At 40.1% G+C, this 22,304-nt stretch overlaps 1 protein-coding gene across 18 annotated transcripts in view; it reads left to right on the top strand.

The window, feature by feature from the left end:
- Window positions 1-22,304, top strand: part of MYOM1 (myomesin 1) — a 149,963-nt gene that overhangs the window by 11,950 nt on the left and 115,709 nt on the right. For 9 of the 18 annotated variants that reach the window (XR_014074602.1, XR_014074604.1, XR_014074608.1 and 6 more), the window contains exons 1-2: window positions 16,854-17,023; window positions 20,988-21,312. Coding sequence is in view for 9 of the 18 variants with exons in the window: in XM_081561921.1 (XP_081418047.1) it covers window positions 21,011-21,312 (302 nt within the window). In the remaining 9 variants the exon portion in view is untranslated. Of the gene's footprint in view, window positions 1-16,853; window positions 17,024-20,987; window positions 21,313-22,304 lie in introns of those variants that run through there. The other 9 variants (XR_014074603.1, XR_014074605.1, XR_014074609.1 and 6 more) reach the window with 1 other exon arrangement.

Raw genomic sequence — 22,304 nt, 5'->3', positions numbered from 1 at the left:
CTAGATCGATTCCTGGGTCTGGAAGATCCCCTGGAGAAGGGATAGGCTACCCACTCCAGTGTTCTTGGGCTTTCTTTGTGGCTCAGCTGGTAAAGAATCCTCCTGTAATGCGGGAGACCTGGGTTCAATCACTGGGTTGGGAAGATCCCTTGGAGAAGGGAAAGGCTACCCACTCCAGTATCCTGGCCTGGAGAATTTCATGGACTGTATAGTCCATGGGGTCGCAAAGAGTCAGACAGGATTGAGCGACTTTCACTTTCACTCACTCCATCACTTAATGTCTCCAAAGTTAAGAGTTCATTTTTCAGGAAAATTATTCTGTTTTTATGTCCACTTCCTTGGTCTTTCCAGCAAAGGTCCATTTCCTTCCAGGTTGAGGATCACCCAATCCCTTCTATTGGTCCTTGCTTTCCTATTCTGGTAGCTACCTTGTCTTTTCCCTCTTCTTTTTCCTAGATTCAGTCTTACCTAGTGAGCAAGACAGGAAAAGCTAGCTCTGTAAGCTTGTATTTGAAACTAAGTCTGAAGCACTGTTTTGTTTTTCCATCTTTGTTTCAGCTTCAGTGTAGACTTGGGAAGGCAAAGGGTCTCTTAGGATATGAAAGAAAATAAGGGCAAAAACCACTACAATATTGTAAAGTAATTAGCCCCCAACTAAAATAAATAAATTTATTAGAAAAAAAGAAAGAAAATAAGGGAACACAGAAGAACATAATTAACACTTGGAGACATATGCCTGCCTCAAATATAAAAGTGGTACCTAGCATATTAAAAAATTGAGAAAGTTATAGAATTTGTCAAAATTGGTTTCTTTTGATCAGAAGAGCCTATTGTGTGCTGGTTAACATATGAGCTCTGGATCTGGATTATCTGAATTTGAATCCTAGCTTTAACACATTTCAGTTGTGTGCCCAGAGAACTAACTTACTGAACTTCTCTGTACTCAGTGTTTCCTCATCAATGAAAAGGTATTATAATAATCGTACCTACCTTATATACTGTTGTCAGGAAAAAAGAAGTTAATACGTATAAAACAATTTTTAGTACCACCTGGCAAAGAAGCAGTAAGTAAGTGTTAGATAGCAATACGTTTTGGCCAGTGTTTTGATGCTCTGTTATCTTATCACACCAAATATGGTTAACTATATAAGGAAAATAGATTATAAAATTCAAGATAACATTATTCATACTAGCTCCAAACTGGACACAATGCAAAGTTGATTTGTTAATGAACAGATGAGCAAAACATGGTGTATCTTTTAAAAAATTTATTTTATTAAAAAATTTTTTTTTCTGGCTGGTCTGGGTCTTCTTTGCTGCATGCAGGCTTTCTCTAGTAGCGAGCAGGGGCTACTCTAGTTGTGCTCAGGCTTTCATTGCGGTGGTTTCTCTTGTTGCTTAGCATGGGCCCTAGGATGCACAGGCTTCAGTTGCAGCATGCAGGCTTGGTAGCGTGGCTCAGGCTCTAGAGCACAGGCTCAGTGGCTGTGGTGCACGGGCTTAGTTGCTCCATGGTATGTGGAATCTCCCCAGAGCACAGATCAAACATGTGTCTCCTGCATTGGCAGGTGGATTCTTAACCATTGGACCACCAGGGAAGCCTAACGTGGTGTATCTTTTAACAAAGTGCTTCTCAGCATAAAAAATAGTAAGCTGCTGAATCATGCAACAACATAGCTGGGTCTCAAAAACATCTGGCTAGGTTAAAGAAAAAACAGACCCAAAAGACTACATATTATATAATTCCATTTGTATGAAATTTCTGGAAAAGGCTAAACTGTAAGGACAGAAGAAAGGTCACTGGTTGCCTGGGTTGTGGAAAGGACCACAGGCTGACTGCAAACTGACATGAAAGAACTTTTCTAATGAAGTATTTTAAAACCGAATTTTGGTAATGATTACACAACTATATAAGTTTACTAAAACTTATTGAATTTTACTCTCAAAATCAATAAATTTTATGGTATGCAAATTACACTTCCATAAAAATGTTACAGAGAAATTCAAGATAAATTGAAACCAGAGATTCATATCTGTTGCTCTCTAGTCTGTTTCTCACTTTAAAAACTTTTTTTGGTAAGAATAACATATGTTGATTGCTGGGAGATGATTCTCATGCATCAGTCATGTTTCGGCATGTTTTGCAAGCAAGGCTCTGGCTTCCCTTGGTTCCAAACTGTCTTTTCAGGGATGTTTGAAGGTAGAGAAAGTGTCTTCCTCTGTGGCAAAGGCAGGCATGGCCCCTCTCCAAGTACAGTAAAGAAAATGTCTACCTCTGGAGCAAAGAACAGGCATGCTTACTGCTTATAAAATATTTGGGTTCCCTAAGCTCAAAGTTCCACTCTCATGATGCAACCCAGTGTGTGTGCAAGTGTCAGCTGGCCCTCTTCATGTTGCCCTGTGAGAACAGGGGGGTAGTCAAACCAGTAAAGAATGTGTTGAGGATGTTTGCGATAAGATGGCGGAGGAATAGGACGGGGAGACCACTCTCTCCTCCACAAATGTATCGAAAGAACATCTAAACGCTGACCAAACTTCACAAAACTACTTCTGAAGGCTGGCTGAGGACTTCAGGCTTCCACAAAAACTGCGCATTATCTTCAAAAGAGGTAGGAGAAATTATAAAAGATAAAAAGAGAGACAAAAGAGTTAGGGACGGAGACCCGTCCCGGGGAGGGAGTCGTAAAAGAGGAGGAATTTCCAAGCACCAGGAAACCCTCTCACCGGCGGGTGTGGGGGAGGATTTTTTATCTCGGAGGGCAACGTAACTGGGAGGAAAAAATAAATAAAATCCACAGATTACGTGCCTAAAGCAACTCCCAGCAAAGAACCCCAGACGCTCGCATCATCCGCCACCAGCAAGTGGGGGCTGAACGGAGAGGAGCGGGCGGCATTGCCTAGGGTAAGGACCGGGCCCGAGTGCCCCGAGGGCAATCTGAGGGAGCTAACGTGAGATAGTAACCTAAACTGTGGGACAGCGAGAGAGAGAGAACTATCCCGCGAAAAGCCCAACTCTAAGGCACTGCCGGCCCGCTCACAGAACAAAGGACTGAGCGATACCAGAGGAGAGCTAGCCGGCTGCGGACCGCCCCATCCCCCGCCGGCCACAGCGGGCAGGCGGGGCCCGCCAGAGCCGGAAAGGGGCAAACTCGGCTCCAGAGAGGGCACCCCCTACCAAACTGCAAACAGGCTCCCAGTTTCTAAGCAAAGACTGCCTGAGATCCCGGAGGGTCGACAGCCGCCGGGAGGGTCGCAGCCAGAGACCAGCTCCCCAGAACCGACACAAAGCACACCGGAGCCGGGCGCGCCCGTAAACCGAGGCGGGGACCAGGGAGGTGATAAGCCGCACCGCCCCAACAGGGAAGAGCGCCCTCGCCAAACTCCTGGCCGCCTGGGCAGCTCCGACCGGGAACGGCACAAGCCGCGGGCGAAACCGAGTCTGCGCCTTTGTGGAGTAACCGGGAGCCTGAACCTGAGCGGCTTAGACCTGGGAAGTGCACGCAGCTCAGGGCCCGCTCCCCGGCCGAGTAACCTGAAGCCTGAGCAGGGTAGACGGGGAAAGCACACACGCCGTGAGCGGGGGCGAACCCAGTGCGGCCGAGACACTGCGAGCTTACCACACACACGCCAGAATTGCAGTGTTCCTTCCTCCCCACAGCACGATTGAACAAGCGAACCTAAAGAGATCACCTCCACCGCTTTGTTGCAGGGCGGAAATTAGATACTGAAGAGATCTCCAAACAGAAGCCAAATAAACAGAGGGAAGCGCTTTGGAAGGGACAGGCCAACAGATTAAGATCCCTGTAGTTAATACCGACTGCATTGAAAAGGACCTATAGATCTTGAAAAGTATAAGCAGGAATAAGGATCTATCTAAAACTGAGCAGATCCCACACTGCTCACAACAGCTCCAGAGAAAGTCCGGGATATATTTTTTTTTTTACTTTTTTTTTTTTTTTTAATTTTTTTTTTTTTTAATTAAAAAAAAAATTTTTTTTTTCTCTCTTCTTTCCTTTTTCTTCAAGTCCTCTATTACACCTTTAACTTTCATTTTCATAACCCACTATTAACTTGCAAAAAAAAAAAACCCTATTTTTGAAGCAAACTACATACATATATCTTATACCTTTTGTGTTTTCTTTTTTTAATGTTTTTTTCCTGTTCTACATTTTTTTTACTGTTTCTTTTTTTACTGTTTTACTGTTTTTTTTCTTTTTACAGTTTCCTTTTTTCTTTTTTTTTATATTGTAAGTTTTATAAGAGTCTAACCTCTACTCTAGATTTTTAATCTTTGTTTTACATATTTGATATCAATTTTGTACATTTAAGAACCCAATCTTTAGGACCCATTTTTACTCAGGAGTGTGATCACTGGCCTGATCACTCTCTCCCCCTATTGATGCTCTTTCTTCTCCCTCAGGGAACCTCTATCTCCCACCCTCCTCCTTCTCTTCTCAACCCAATTCTGTGAATCTCTGAGGGTGTTCTGGGTACTGGAGAACACTTCAGGAACAGGATACTGCCCAGATCTCTCTCTCCCCTCTTAATTCCTCCCTTTCTACTCATGCTCACCTCTGTTACCTTCCTCCCCCCTCTCTATGTATCTCTGTGAATCACTCTGAGGGTTCCAAACTGTGGAAAGCACAGAGGGAAGTGCTTACTGGCTAGATTGCTCTCTCCACATTTGAATTCCCCTCTTCCCCTCCTGGTCACCTCAACCCACCCCCCCCACCTCATCTCTCCATGTAACTCAGTGAACCTTTCTGGGTATCCCTCACTGTGGAGAATCTTTTCACCATTAACCTAAAAGTTTTATTATTGAGGCTGTATGGAAGGAGAAGTCTTGAGGCTACTGCAAGAATAAGACTGAAAGCCAGGGGAAACATTAATTAATAAGAGACCATCCAATAGCCTCCATAAATTCACTGAAACCAAGCTCCACCCAAGAGACAATAAGTTCCAGAGCAAGACATACCACGCAAATTCTCCACCAACGCAGGAACATAGACCTGAGCATCAATATACAGGCTGCCCAGAGGCACACCAAATCCATAGACATCTCAAAAATTAATACTGGTCACTCCATTACACTCTAGAGAGCAGAAATCCAGCTCCACCCACCAGAACACCGACACAAGCTCCCCCAACCAGGAAACCTTGACAAGCCACCTGTCCAACCCCAACCGCAGTGAGGAACCTCCACAACAAAGAGGAACTTCATACTACCAGAATACAGAAGGGCCACGCCTAACACAGCAATCTAAACAAGATGAAAAGACAGAGAAATACTCAGCAAGTAAAGGACAATGAGAAATGCCCACAAAGCCAAACAAAAGAGGAGGAGATAGGGAATCTATCTGAAAAAGAATTTAGAATAAGGATAATAAAAATGATCCAAAATCTTGAAAGCAAAATGGAGTTACAGATAAATAGCCTGGAGACAAAGATTGAGAAGATGCAAGAAATGTTTATCAAGGACTTAGAAGAAATAAAAAGGAATCAATATAGAATGAATAATGAAATAAAGGAGATAAAAGACACTCTGGAGGGAACCAACAGTAGAATAACGGAGGCAGAAGATAGGATAAGTGAGGTAGAAGATAGAATGATGGAAATAAACGAAGCAGAGAGGAAAAAAGAAAAAAGAATCAAAAGAAATGAGGAAAACCTCCGGGACCTCTGGGACAATATGAGACGCCCCAACATTCGAATCATAGGAGTCCCAGAAGAAGAAGATAAAAGGAAAGGCCATGAAAAAATACTCGAGGAGATAATAGTTGAGAATTTCCCTAAATTGAGGAAAGAAATAGTCACAGAAGTCCAAGAAACCCAGAGAGTTCCAAACAGGATAAACCCAAGGCGAAACACCCCAAGACACATATTAATCAAATTAACAAAGATCAAACACAAAGAACAAATATTAAAAGCAGCAAGGGAAAAACAACAAATAACACACAAGGGGATCCCCATAAGGATAACAGCTGATCTTTCAATAGAAACCCTTCAGGCTAGAAGGGAATGGCAGGACATACTTAAAGTAATGAAAGAGAATAATCTACAACCCAGATTACTGTACCCAGCAAGGATCTCATTCAGATATGAAGGAGAATTCAAAAGCTTTACAGACAAGCAAGAGCTGAGGGAATTCAGCACCACCAAACCAGCTCTCCAGCAAATGCTAAAGGATCTTCTCTAAACAGGAAACACAGAAAGGATGTTTCAACACGAACTCAAAACAACAAAGTAAATGGCAACGGGATCATACTTATCAATAATTACCTTAAATGTAAATGGGTTGAATGCCCCAACCAAAAGACAAAGGGTTGCTGAATGGATACAAAAACAAGACCCCTATATATGCTGTCTACAAGAGACCCACCTCAAAACTAGAGACACACACAGGCTGAAAGTGAAAGGATGGAAAAACATATTCCATGCAAACGGAGACCAAAAGAAAGCAGGAGTCGCAATACTCATTTCAGATAAAATAGACTTTAAAATAAAGGATGTGAAAAGGGACAAAGAAGGACACTACATAAAGATCAAAGGATCAATTCAAGAAGAAGACGTAACAATCATAAATATATATGCACCCAACATAGGAGCACCACAATATATAAGGCAAATACTAACAAGTATGAAAGGGGAAATTAACAATAACACAATAATAGTGGGAGACTTTAATACTCCACTCACGCATATGGATAGATCAACTAAACAGAAAATTAACAAGGAAACACAAACTTTAAATGATACAATAGACAAATTAGATTTAATTGATATTTACAGGAGTTTCCACCCCAAAACAATCAATTTTACCTTTTTCTCAAGTGCACATGGAACTTTCTCCAGGATAGATCACATCCTGGGCCATAAATCTAGCCTTGGTAAATTCAAAAAAATTGAAATCATCCCAGCCATCTTCTCTGACCACAATGCAGTAAGATTAGACCTCAATTACAGGAAAAAAACTATTAAAAGTTCCAACATATGGAGGCTAAACAACACGCTTCTGAATAACCAACAAATCACAGAAGAAATCAAAAAAGAAATAAAATTATGCATGGAAACGAATGAAAATGAAAACACAACAACCCAAAACCTATGGGACACTGTAAAAGCAATACTAAGGGGAAGGTTCATAGCAATACAGGCGTACCTCAAGAAACAAGAAAAAAATCAAATAAATCAACTAACTCTACACCTAAAGCAACTAGAGAAAAGAAATGAAAAACCCCAGGGTCAGTAGAAGGAAAGAAATCTTAAAAATTAGGGCAGAAATAAATGCAAAAGAAACAAAAGAGACCATAGCAAAAATCAACAAAACTAAAAGCTGGTTTTTCGAGAAGATAAACAAAATTGATAAGCCATTAGCCAGACTCATCAAGAAACAAAGGGAGAAGAATCAGATCAACAAAATTAGAAATGAAAATGGAGAGATCACAACAGACTCCACAGAAATACAAAGGATCATAAGAGACTACTACCAACAGCTATATGCCAATAAAATGGACAACTTGGAAGAAATGGACAAATTCTTAGAAAAGTATAACTTTCCAAAACTGAACCAGGAAGAAATAGAAGATCTTAACAGACCCATCACAAGCACGGAAATCGAAACTGTAATCAGAAATCTTCCAGCAAACAAAAGCCCAGGACCAGACGGCTTCACAGCGGAATTCTACCAAAAATTTAGAGAAGAGCTAACACCTATCCTACTCAAACTCTTCCAGAAAATTGCAGAAGATGGTAAACTTCCAAACTCATTCTATGAGGCCACCATCACCCTAATTCCAAAACCAGACAAAGATGTCACAAAAAAGGAAAACTACAGGCCAATATCACTGATGAACATAGATGCAAAAATCCTTAATAAAATTCTAGCAAACAGAATCCAACATCATATTAAAAAGATCATACATCATGACCAAGTGGGCTTTATCCCAGGAATGCAAGGTTTTTTTAACATCCGCAAATCAATCAATGTAATACACCACATTAACAAATTGAAAGAAAAAAACCATATGGTTATCTCAATAGATGCAGAAAAAGCCTTTGACAAAATTCAGCATCCATTTATGATTAAAACCCTCCAGAAAGCAGGAATAGAAGGAACATATCTCAACATAATAAAAGCTATATATGACAAACCCACAGCAAACATTATCCTCAATGGTGAAAAATTGAAAGCATTTCCCCTAAAGTCAGGAACAAGGCAAGGATGCCCACTTTCACCACTACTATTCAACATAGTTTTGGAAGTTTTGGCCACAGCAATCAGAGCTGAAAAAGAAATAAAAGGAATACAGATAGGAAAAGAAGAAGTAAAACTCTCACTGTTTGCAGACGACATGATTCTCTACATAGAAAACCCTAAAGACTCTACTAGAAAATTACTAGAGTTGATCAATGAATATAGTAAAGTTGCAGGATATAAAATTAACACACAGAAATCCCTTGCATTCCTATACTCCAATAATGAGAAAACAGAAAGAGAAATTAAGGAAACAATACCATTCACCATTGCATCAAAAAGAATAAAATACTTAGGAATATATCTACCTAAAGAAACAAAAGACTTATATATAGAAAACTATAAAACACTGATGAAAGAAATCAAAGAGGACACAAACAGATGGAGAAATATACCGTGTTCATGGATTGGAAGAATTAATATAGTGAAAATGAGTATACTACCCAAAGCAATCTATAGATTCAATGCAATCCCTATCAAGCTACCAATGGTATTTTTCACAGAACTAGAACAAATCATCTCACAATTTGTATGGAAATATAAGAAACCTCGAATAGCCAAAGCAATCTTGAGGAAGAAGAATGGAACTGGAGGAATCAACCTGCCTGACTTCAGGCTCTACTACAAAGCCACAGTCATCAAGACAGTATGGTACTGGCACAAAGATAGAAATATAGATCAATGGAACAAAATAGAAAGCCCAGAGATAAACCCACGCACCTATGGACACCTTATCTTCGACAAAGGAGGCAAGAATATTCAATGGAGAAAAGACAATCTCTTTAACAAGTGGTGCTGGGAAAACTGGTCAACCACTTGTAAAAGAATGAAACTAGAACATTTCCTAACACCGTACACAAAAATAAACTCAAAATGGATTAAAGATCTAAATGTAAGACCAGAAACAATAAAACTCCTAGAGGAAAACATAGGCAAAACACTCTCCGACATAAATCACAGCAGGATCCTCCATGACCCACCTCCTAGAATATTGGAAATAAAAGCAAAAATAAACAAATGGGACCTAATTAAAATTAAAAGCTTTTGCACAACAAAGGAAACTATAAACAAGGTGAAAAGACAGCCTTCAGAATGGGAGAAAATAATAGCAAATGAAGCAACAGACAAACAATTAATATCAAAAATATACAAGCAACTTCTGCAGCTGAATTCCCGAAAAATAAACGACCCAATCAAAAAATGGGCCAAAGAACTAAACAGACATTTCTCCAAAGAAGACATACAGATGGCTAACAAACACATGAAAAGATGCTCAACATCACTCATTATTAGAGAAATGCAAATCAAAACCACAATGAGGTATCATTTCACACCAGTCAGAATGGCTGCTATCCAAAAGTCTACAAGCAATAAATGCTGGAGAGGGTGTGGAGAAAAGGGAACCCTCTTACACTGTTGGTGGGAATGCAAACTAGTACAGCCACTATGGAGAACAGTGTGGAGATTCCTTAAAAAACTGGGAATAGAACTGCCATATGACCCAGCAATCCCACTGCTGGGCATATACACCGAGGAAACCAGAATTGAAAGAGACGCGTGTACCCCAATGTTCATCGCAGCACTGTTTACAATAGCCAGGACATGGAAGCAACCTAGATGTCCATCAGCAGACGAATGGATAAGGAAGCTGTGGTACATATACACAATGGAATATTACTCAGCCATTAAAAAAAATACATTTGAATCGGTTCTACTGAGATGGATGAAACTGGAGCCCATTATACAGAGTGAAGTGAGCCAGAAAGAAAAACAACAATACAGTATACTAATGCATATATATGGAATTTGAAAGATGGTAACGATAACCCTATATGCGAGACAGAATAAGAGACACAGATGCATGGAACAATTTTATGGACTCTGAGGGAGAAGGTGAGGGTGGGACGTTCTGGGAGAATAGCATTGAAACATGTATATTATCATATGTGAAACAGAACACCATTCCATGTTCGATGCATGAGACAAGGGCTCAGGGCCGGGGCAATGGGATGATCCAGAAGGATGGGATGGGGAGGGAGGTGGGTGGGGGGTCCAGGAGGGGGAACACATGTAAACCCATGGCTGATTCATGTCAATGTATGGCAAAAACTATTGCAATGTTGTGAAGTGATTGGCCCCCAACTAAAATAAATAAATTTATAAAAAAAAAAAAAAGAATGTGTTGATGCTGGCTTTTAATTGCTGTGAGTAATCAGTTTAGTCGCTCAGTTGTGTCCGACTCTTTGAAGCCCCATGGACTGCAGCACGCCAGCCTTCCCTGTCCATCACCAACTCCCGGAGTTCACTCAGACTCATGTCCATTGAGTCGGTGATGCCATCCAACCATCTGCCCCTCTATCATCCCCTTCTGCTCCTGCCTTCAGTCTTTCCCAGCATCAGGGTCTTTTCCAGTAAGTCAGTTCTTCACATCAGGTGGCCAAAGTATTGGAGCTTCAGCTTCAGCATCAGTCCTTCCAATGAATATTCGGGACTGATTTCCTTTAGGATGGACTGGTTGGATCTCCTTGCAGTCCAAGAGACTCTCAAGAGTCTTCTCCAACACCACAGTTCAAAAGCATCAATTCTAATAAAGTTCTCTAACTCTGACCAGGAGTCCCCTGTCTTGTTGCATCAATGAAACTATAGCAGGTTTGTTAGCTTATAAGGAGGTTAAAACTGCTGACCTTTCTGTTTTTTGTGTGTGTATGGGAAAAGATACATAGCATAAAGTTTACCATTTTAACCATTTTTAAGTGTGCAGTTCGGTGACATTAAGCACATTTACATTGTTGTGCAACCATCAGCACCATTCATCTTCACAACTTTTTCATCATCCCATATTGAAAGTCTGCCCATTAAATATTAACTCCTCATTCACCTTCCCCCAATCCAGTGGTAACCACCATTCTACTTTCTGTCTCTGTTTAACTACCCAGTGAACCTCACATAAATGGAGTCATACAATATTTGTCCTTTAGTGTCTGACTTATTTCACTTAGTATGATGTCTTCAAGGTTTCCTCCATGTTGTGAGCATGAATCAGGATCTCTTTCCTTTTTAGGCTGAATAATATTTATTGTATGCCTTCATAATTCTTGCCTCTAATTATTAAATACAGAGGAAGAGAGTTTGGATAAGCAAGATGAAGGTTCTTATGATGGGGGAGGGAATTAAGGAGAGTGAACTAGGGCAACTGGTAAAGAATAGAAATTAATTTCATTTCTACAGCCACAAGTGCAGCTTTCCACAGAAAACCAAGACCACTGTGGATTTATGCATCTGCTTTCTGGTGGCCTGGAGTCTAGTCTGGGGGACCGGACAGTAGAGAGGGATCTGAGCAGGAGGTGGGGATTTATCCCAGCAGCTCCTCTTCCAGTGCTTCACAGCACAGGATTGATTCCTTTCAGGATCAGCTGTCAGCCCCAGCAATTCTTCCCCATCTCTAGCCTGGGTGGGAGCTCACATGGGCCCCTTACAGCCCATGGGTCTTGAGATAAGACATTGACTCCATTGGCTTAATTTGGCTATTGCCCAGGTACAGGCAAAATTAGAATTAGATCTAATTTTAGATCTTGATCTAGTTCATCTACTTTAGATGGAGCTCATTTCATAACTAGATGACATCTAGCTGCTGATCAGAACTCTCGGTCCCCTCCTCTAGTCCTTTTTAACCATCTCCTCTCCCCGCTGCCTCCCTTCCCACTGCTCTATTCACAAGAAAACTAAGACTCTGTACTGTCACACAAAGACTTAACTGATTATGTGCTGAAATGTCTTTCTGGGTCATTTTCAGTATAATTGGGATTTAAATTCATAAAATGACACTCTCAGGAGAGGGCATTTCAGATGTGAATGAACAGGTAGAAGCAGAATTCTTGGAGGCAGGAGGGTTTATTTTTATTTGCCTCAAAACTGCTTCACATAGGATGTTCCTAGTCAGCTTACAAAGTGGGCAAAAAAAAGAACAACTACTTTTTGGATGGATAGAAAACACCTTAGAGATATTCTGGTTCAACTCTTGATTTTATAGGCAAGAGAATGGAGCTTCAGGGAGGGGAAATGTCTTTTCAAAGTCAGTGAACAACAGGACTAGATGCCAAATGTCAATATAGATACATAATTTTAAATTAGGAAACTCTGGGATAGGAAGGATACAATCAGTTTATAGCTTAAAAGAGCTCACTGAATAATCTAGCTAAGCTTTGCCTTCTGTTAAAAGCATTTGTATTGGAGAAATTGCTTAGTATTTAGAAATTCTTGACCACAGGGCCCGTGTCAGTCATTTTGCTTCCCTGTACCTAGCATGTGCTTTGCATAATAGGTGAGCAATGAGTGATATATTAGATTTTCTCCTTTAATTCCTATCTTTTATTTTTTAAAAGATATTTATTTATTTGGCTGTACCAGGTTTTAGTTGCAGCATGAGGTATCTTTAGTTGAGGCACGAGGGATCTATTGATAGTTTCCTGACCAGGGATCAAACCTGGGCCCCCTGCATTGGCAGCATGGAGTCTTAGCCACTGGACTACCAGGGAAGTCCCTGATTCCTATCTTTTAAAGGAGAAGAATTCTTTTGGTTTGGTTTTATACACATATAAAAACCATTCACATTTTACTTATATGCTGTGTTCATCATTTCATCTATCACATGGTACTATAGTTATTTGTAAGTAATCTTTATCTACCCAACCACACAGTGGCTACTTTGGGGACGTTAGTCACCTCTGAACCATAGCACAGTGCATGATACATTATTGGGTTTTCAATAAATGCTTTATGAGTCTAACTGAATAAATATAGGTCTTTCTTTTTCCATACTATTGATACATGGGTTTTATTTGTTAACTAAGACCCCCAGCAACTTAAATAAACTTTCTTGATTTCAGCCAGAATTTAGTTTTTGTTTGTTTTGATTTACATTATTTCTAAAGAATATTTTTCTTACTCCCTCATGTATAGAATAATAATTTGCTGCTGTTTCCTCTTCTACTGTAAAATAAAATTTCTAGGTGCCTAAATATAATTTGTACATTTCTTTTGGCTTTTAGAGTACACTGCAGTTGGTTAAACTCATTGCTTCACACTTAAAAATATTAACACCCTGGTGGCTCAGTGGTAAAGAATCTGCCTACCAATTCAGGAGACGTAGGTTTGATCTATGAGTTGGGAAGATCCCCTGTAGGAGGAAATGGCAACCCGCTCCAGTATTCTTGCCTGGAAAATAGCATAGACAGAGAAGCCTGGTGGGCTACAGTCCATAGGGCTGCAAAAGAGATGGACATGACTGAGCGACTAAAACACAAAACAACATTTACAGTTAGTTTGAAGAGAGGATGTATCTACTTTAAAACTGCTTTCTTAAAAAACTAATTGTAATTCTGGAAGCAAATATTTTTTAAATCTTCAGACTTGTATAGTTACACTTTAAAAAAATCTTTGGCATTAGATGTTTTTCTGGGAAATTTGAAATTAACAATAGATCAACATTCCATTAAGTTTTCAAAATAATCACACATCTGAAAGGGCATCATGATTAAGTCAGATTAATTGATTATTCACCTAAACGGGAAACAGGGCTTCCCTGGTGGCTTAGTTGGTAAAGAATCTGCCTGCAGTGCAGGATACCACCTGCAGTGCAGGAGACTCTGGTTCCATTGCTGAGTTGGGAAGATCCCCTGGAGAAGGAAATGGCAACCCACTCCAATATTCTTGCCTGGAAAAATCCCACGTCAGAGGAGCCTGGTGGGCTACAATCCATGGGGTCGCAAGAGTCGGACATGATTTAGCAACTAAACCACCACTACCATCTTTAAGGGAATTTGATTAAATCTCAATTATTGATTTGTCAAAGCACCACTTATTTTTTGTCTTTAGTTTTATTATGCAGCACACCACAGTAGGTATTTTATTATCTGGATATTTATATTTTGGATAAATATGTTGTTATGCTTCCAATGCATATGTGTATGCATGCGTGCACGTTCAGTCATGTCTGTGACTCCATGGACGGTAGTCTGCCAGGCCCCTCTGGAATTCTCCAGACAAAAATACTAGAGTAGGTTGGCATTCCCTTCTCCAGGGGATCTTCCCAACCCAGGGATTGAACCCACGTCTTCTGCATTGCAGGCAGATTCTTTACTATCTGAGCCACCAGGGAAACCCAAAATATGTTGTTAGAAAAGGCTGAATCCATATGGTGCTACAGCAGAAACTCCACTACTCCAGAGACTTGCTTGGCTCTAGCTTATACTTCTTTTGCCAAATCTTGTTGTACATTTGTTTAAAATTGACTATTTGATTTTCACTGGGATCCTTAGTGTCAATGAATAAATGATATTTTAGTTTTTCCACAAGCGTGTGTGGACTTCTGTCATTTTGCCTTCTTAACAGGGATTAAAGTTCAGTAAATATTTTAGTGTGTTGATATATGTAGCCAGCAAATCTTGACCTAATCAGTTGTGTGTCATATGGGAACTATAACTAAGACTCTTTGGTAAAAGTTCTTACTTCTAATGGACATTATTGGCATACTATATCTATGTATGTATACATACACACACACACAGACACACAGAGTTAAATGGTTGTAAGACAGTATGGTATGATCCATATAGGAGGCTAGACACTATGTAGAACAGACCTGGGTTTGAACTTCTGTCACATTCTAGTTGTGTTACTTCAAGAATATTAATCTCTCAAAATCATAATCCATGAAGTGTTTTTATGTGTTATGATTAAATAAAATATTATAAAGCAGTTAATATTAATGCTTGGCATATAGCAAATGCTTATTAAATAAATATTAGCTGGTATTATGGATATTTATCTCTTATTTTTGCTTACTTTTTCTCTTTCTATTTCAAGGAGATTTGAAGCAACTTACCATGTTCCTTAGAGAAATGACTCGCTGGGAACCATTACAATGGCTGGTGGATAAAACTTGGAAGAATCAGTGTGATTCTGTATTGGATGTTTAGAGAACAAATGGATACTTGGAGAACGTAAAGCTTGGAAAATTCTCCTATTGATTCCAGACAGCAAAAATGTTCTTATGCATAATAGCTAGAGGTGTATTTAGTTAAACAAATGCTGGATTGAATTTGATCAGGACTAAGTGAAATATGTTCTTTTATATACATTGATTGGATAGCTCACAAGTTGACCCTCAGTTATGAGTGGAGACCTATATTGCACTTGAAAGACCATTTGAAAATAGCTAGTTTCTCATAGATAAAATGTCATTGGAAAGAGGCTAAGGCAATCCATGACAAAATGTGCATGACCTTTGGAATCCAAATATCTCTGAATGAAGGGCATTTATGTCGTTTACTAACTGTGTGCTTATTGGTAAATGACTTTACCTCTCGAAGCTTCAGTTTCCTTAGCTATGGAAGATACAATACCTACCTCACAGGATAATATGAGAATTAAATGAGATCGTGTATGTAAAGTGCCTATCAGAGTGTCTGGCACTTGGTAGGTTCTCAACAGTGTTAATTGGTGTTATCATCAAGAAAGGAATTATGAAGCAGGCTACAACAGTGGGTCTGTTCAATATTTTGATAGATAGAAGCTATCTGTGTTGAGTTGATGTAATATCACATGAATCACATGTAATATCATACAGAATATATGCTCAGTACATACATTCTGAACAATGAGCTTTCAAATTATTACTACCAGTAACAGTAGTTGACATTTACCAAGTGTTCATTTGATGCAATAACTAGGTTAAGCACTTTCTCTGCATTATTGATCTCCACAGCAGTCCCATAATTTAGATGCTATTATTCCCATTTTATAGAGAAAGAAAATGAAGCTTAAGGAGAAATAAACTGCTTAAAGTTACGCAGCTATTAAGTGCCACTGATGGCCTAGAACCAAGATCTGGTCTGAGTCCAAAGAGCAGGTTCTCGACACCAGGAAACATCACCTCTGAATTTGTGAAATGGTCTAAAATCAAAGAAAGAGAATCTCTTGTTAGATAGAGTGACCATACTCTGACTTTAGGTAAGGTAAAACATGCTGCTTCTTAAAGGCTTCAGTTAGTGAATAGGGAATCAAAGATTCAAACTTGAAGTTGTAATATGACCTACTTGGTAAATTTTCCTGAAATGAGAGAAACGGTGACTGGGTATCATCAAGGCAAAGTTTCCACCACATGTAACCCATGTCTTCCCTGTTTGCCTCTAGTCAGCCCCCTGTTCTTTCTTCACTTAGTGTCTCCTAAATGTATTGCTCATGGATTATGAACAGCACATTCAGAACCATATCTTGGTATTAAAATTCCATGAAGTTCATTTTGGGAATCAGATTACTACACCTATTTTTAGCTCTCAACACAAACCACTCTTTCTATTACACTTTTAAATATGCTGTGGTAAAATGATGTTGAAAATAGCTCATATACCCAAATGAAAGCCCTACATTTAGCTTAATCAGAGCAGACCCACTGACTGGCATGAATGTCATTATATTACTGTGGCAGCTACCTGCCAGGGCCTTCCTCTTCCTTTCCATTCAGGACGGCACTCCCCATTTGCTGCTATATTTATCTACTCTCTTAGCCATAAAAGGCTGGCTGTGTGGCTCTGACATTCTACTGCCTGACCACATGCATTATTTTTGAACTGGCCCCCAGGGTCCTGTCTTTTTAGCCCTGACTCTTAACTTTTTCTTGGATTCGACCTACGTGGGGTTTTCACTGTCTCATCCAGCCCCCGCGGTCACATCGGAACATTTCCACCACCATCAATCCTTTGCAAACTGGTAAGTGTGACCTTGAGGCAGAAAAATGCACTTGATATTTTACGTGCTCAACAGAACTGTGGTGTGTGTGGTTTCTGTCTTCTGAGCTCAGCACTTTTCTCCAAGAGATGTCAGAATAGCAGAGAAATAGGAAAGTGGAGCTCCAGGGAAGGAATGCGAGCAACAGGGTGCCAGTTTGTGCTGGCACAGCCCTTCTCTCAGATCAGTGGATTTTTTTTTAAAATTAAGCTACTGTTCCTGGAGCTATGAAAAAACAATAGCTGTCTCAGATAGAACTGTAAGCGTGAGTTAACTACTCTTTCCAAGTTATGGTTTGGCGGTTTGGTTGAAATCTGGAATGGGTGAGGAAACAGGAAATCATGTGTTTTCCATCCTCCATAAGCCTACAGTACTACGTGATTACAAATTTGATCAAAAGAAGTAGGTTAACTCTGAAGTCTCAAGTTTCTAATTCAGTGATTTTTGCCCCGACAATGCCATGTGGATAAATGTAAGGGTGCATTGGGGGTATTTCTAATCGGAAAATGGCTAAGCAGTATTTCAGAGGCAAGGCAGATCCCTGCATCATGACCCTAAAGTTCACACTTTCTGTGAAGAATTTTTATAGCTTTCAGCCTCTAACTCCTGTACAAAAGTATTGTGTCACAATTACAACTATGGAGTTAGTGTTTCTTCCTAAATTCCCAAATTATTTTCAGGGGGAAAAAAAAATGCAGGTCTTAAAGGAATGGAAGACAGCCAAACCATCTTTCCTCTCAACGCACTCGAGCTGTCATGTGTTGGGGGATAATCCTCACTTACTTAATGAAGAGAAGGTAGTTGTATCTTCGTTCCAGAGGTCAGAGCTGTGACAACCAGCTCTGTTGATTGACATAATGTCAAAACCTGTTTACTTGCAATATATTATCTCTGTGCTTGAAATATTCAGTACTATTAAAAGTAAATATACTGGGGGGAAAATAGAAATAAAGAGAATGGAAAATAGAATTGAGGCAAGACATTTAAAGATTTTATTTTGTGAAAATTAACAGCATTTCAAGTTATTTGGGTTCTGAATTTAGCTTATAATACACAAGAAGGTCATTCATTGTTTATTTGGACATCATTCAAATAACATTTTCTGTGTTGCAGTATACTATGTATCATTACGCAAATTTGCCAAACAGCTTTATAAATGCCTAATATCATATACTTCTATATTAATATAGTCTACACTTTTTTCTATAAAAATTTATCTAATAATTATTATACCTGATCATTATTCTGTATATTTTAAAATAGAAAATAGCAGTCTATTTAAGGGTTGAAGCAAAAGTTGTTTGCTAGTAGCTATTTTTTTCCTCCTGGGAAATGCCATGTAGACTGATATCTTCCATGAGCCTTAACATAAATATTTCTGGAGTGAAGTTTGCTGGATTTTCTTCTCTAGGGAATACATGCCTACTTTTCACTTCAAATAAAAAGATTTTAAGCTTGACAAAAAAATGTAGCAAGTTTAGAAGGATTCAGTCCTCATTTAGAATTTTTTAAAAGATTTGAAAAATTGATTACAACTAATTTTACATGTAAAAAATATAGGACGTGCACAGAAACATTAAAGATGGAAGGGAGTGGCTTTCATAAAACTATTACTTCATCCAGGGTTATCAGTATGGCTGATAGGCTCCAGTCAGTGGACAAATTTCTAAAGAAAGGTAATGTAATCTGAAGTCTCCCCTCTCTATGCTAAGCAAAACTATCTTTGATTTTCAGTAGGACTGTTAGCTCAAATTCACAATGCAAACTGCTACACTGCTGACTGACTTTCTTGCTTCTTTAATATAGGAAGATAGGAGGGTTTATATTCTTAATGGAATTTTTCTGGTTTGACAGCATACCTTTTTGAAGCATTTGTGAGATTTGAGAGGGCTTGTTATATGGCCATATAAGCATCCTCAAGGATCAGTCCTAGGACTTTCATTCTCATCTTTTTTTTTTGGCCTTGTATACCAACTATATGCTGGTGAGTCCCAAATGTAGGTCTCCATCCTGGACCTTTACCCTGTATTCCTGAGTCACATGTCCAACATCCCACCTTCTCTGTCCACTTGGGTGTCTAGCAGGTATCTCAAATGTAGAATGTCTCAAACCAGGTTCCTGTTCTTCCATCCCGAACTGCTGTTTTCTTACAATCCTGCTCATCTCAGTTAGTTCATAGCAGCTTTACTCTTCCAGTTACTCAGGCAAAGTCCTTGGAGCTGTCACTCACTCCTTTCTCTCTTTCATACCCTATTCCAAAACTTTCAGCAAATGCTATTGATTCTACTTATAAAACATGCAGAGTTGGATCCCTTCTCACACTTCACTGCTACCACTAAGATCTTTAGCCTGGACTATGGCAGTGACCTTTATATTAATTTGCTAGGGCTGCCATAACAAAGCACCAGAGACCAGGTGGTTTAAACAACAGAAACTTATCTCACAATTCCGGAGGTTAGAAATCTGAGATCAAAGAGTCAGCTGGGTTGGTCTTTTCTGAGGCCTCGCTCCCTGGCTTGTAGATAGTCCATCTTCTTGTGTTTTCCCTCTGCATATGTACATATCTGTGTCCTGATTTCCTCTTCTTATAGTGATGGCAATCATGTACTATTGGATTAGAATCTATCCTAATGACCTCAATTTAACTTCATTTCTTCTGTAAAGATCCTATCTCCAAATCCAGTCACGAGGTTAGGACTTCAAATACAGATTTGGGGAGATACAACTCAGTCCATCACAGCCTTCTTATTGGCCTCCTGGCTTTCACTCTTGTCCCTCAACAGTCTATTCTCAGACTTAGCAAGAGTGTTTCTCAGCTCAGAACCTTCCAGTGACTCCTTACCCCTTTCATAATAAAAGTCGAAGTCCTTACACTACCTGTAGGATACTACCCTCCTCCCTCCCCCCTCCCTGACATCATCTTCTGTACCTCTCCCTGCACCCTTTTACTCCTCACAGCCTCACTGGCCTACTTGCGTTTCCTGGAGTACAATACAACCGGCAGGCTCACAGGCCCCCAGGGCCTGTGCAGTGGTCTTTCATCCAGAATGCTTCTCCCGTCCCAGATATTCTTATGCTCAGGTGTCACCTTCATACTCAGTCATCACCACTATCCCTGATGATGCTGTTTAAATGGCATCCCATTCCACGTTCCTGTTTTATTTTTCTCTATAGCATTAAGCAGGTTCTAATATACTTTACACTTTATTTTCTCTATTTGTCTATCACTTGCAATAGAATATAAGGTTCTATATAGGGTTATCAGAGCAGGAATTTTGTTGTTTGTTCATCTGTCTCCTGGGGTGGAATAGTACCAGGCTCAATGTAGGTACTCAGTAATTATTTGTTGAATAAAAACACATTGGCTGGACACAGACTCTCCACTGTTACAGTCTCTCAGGTGAAGTCCCCATCAGAAGGAAATGCCAGAAAATTAGAAATATATATTATGAAAGCAGGCTTCCAGGTGGTATAGTGATAAAGAATCTGCCTGCCAGTGCAGGAGATGCAGAAGACTCGGGTTCAATCCCTGGGTCGGGAAGATGCCCTGGGGAAGAAAATGACAACCCACTCCAGTATTCTTGCCTGGGAAATCCTATGGACAGAGGAGCTTGGTGGGCTACAGTTCAAGGGGTTGCAGAGAGTTGGACACGACAGCACATTTACATGTATCCACATATATCCACTGAAATAGCACAACAGGAAAAGTTTGTAAAGATTTCCTAGGTATTTAAAAAGAAGAAGGCAGCACAATGATAGAAGGGGTACATGAGGGCTGTGAAGCAGGGAGTTAATTGAGTAAACAGCTAAACTAACCTTCACATCATTTTCCACTTACTCTTTGGAAGAAATAAAAGAGTAGTAATTTTCACCTACTGATCTAAATGAATTGTTCTGGAGAGTTAGTTCCTTAAGAGTTCACCCCAAACCTGTTGCTTTCTCACAGCTTGCCTGGATCCCTGGGGGCACATGATGTCTCTGCCGTTTTATCAGAAACTTCACCAGCACTATGACCGCAGCTACCGCAACAAGGACCTCAGCACCACCATGAGCCAGTACCAGCAGGAGAAGAAAAGCTCAGCCATCTACACCCATGGCTCCACCGCCTACAGCAGCCGCTCGTCTGCTGCCCACCGTCAGGAGTCAGTGGCCTTGAGCCAGGCGTCTGCTGCGTCCTACCAGCATCAGGCCTCCCGGGCCTCCGAGTTTGCCCTCTCATCTGCAGTCAGTCACAAGGCGGCATCAGCCTACGACTATGGCTACTCCCACGGGTATGTGAAAGCAGCCTTACAAACTTGGGGCAAAGCCGTGCTCTCTGAATACCCCACCCCCACCTTACGCCCCAGGTTACGTTTTCATTTCTTCTTGAGTCTGGCAGCCCTACCTTTAAACCAGGTATAGAGCAAGGCCAAACCATGTGTTTGGGAGACCTGGAATTTATGTCTTGGATTCCCCTTTTGCATGAGTTTCACAAAGAGCTTCGCAGTCGCCCTGGGGTGTCTTGCTTGAATTGCCAACTGAGATATTGCTAGAAGCAGAGAAGTTTTGCCACAGGTTGTGTTCAACATTCAGCAGCAGCTGAGTTGGGTAATCTCATTTCCAACACTCACAGCAGCTTTCCTGACCCTCATAACTTTCAACTTAGATGAGAATAGGATTTAAAATTCACAGACCAGAGGAACCCAAACTGCAGCAGAGATGTGTTCTATTCTTTCTGTATCTGAAAGCCAGCATTAAAGTTTCAAACTGTTATTCAAGCAGCAAATATTTTCTTTAGTCAGAGCATTTTATAAAAACATGGCCCTATCTCTGTCAGCCTAACAATACCAGGAACAAATCTATATTCTGCAGAATTAGATTTATCAACCCATTGCCATGAGGGAGACCGCACACCAGAGGAAAAGAGAGACTTTCACAGATTCACAGGCTTTGAGAATAAGCTTATGGTTGCCCAGGGGGAGGATAAGGGGAAGAGATAGGGAGTTTGGGATGGACAGGTACACATTGCTATATTTAAAACATTAAAACAGATAACCAACAGGGTCCTACTGTATAGCACATGGAACTCTACTCAATGTTATGCGGCAGCCTGGGTGGGAGGGAAGTTAGGGGGAGAATGGATACATGTATATGTATGACTGAGTCCCTTTGCTGGTTACATAAAATTATCACAACAGTGTTAATCGGCCATACCCCAAAACAAAGTAAAAAGTTTAAAAAAATAAAAAGAGGGTTTCAGTAGGATTCTAGGAAGAGTGGGATT

This window comes from Giraffa tippelskirchi, chromosome 14, assembly GCF_054371585.1.
Source record: "Giraffa tippelskirchi isolate mGirTip1 chromosome 14, T2T-mGirTip1v1.2.pri, whole genome shotgun sequence".
In the NCBI taxonomy this organism is placed as follows: Eukaryota; Metazoa; Chordata; class Mammalia; order Artiodactyla; family Giraffidae; genus Giraffa; species Giraffa tippelskirchi.
This window is presented reverse-complemented; position numbering and strand designations above follow the sequence as displayed.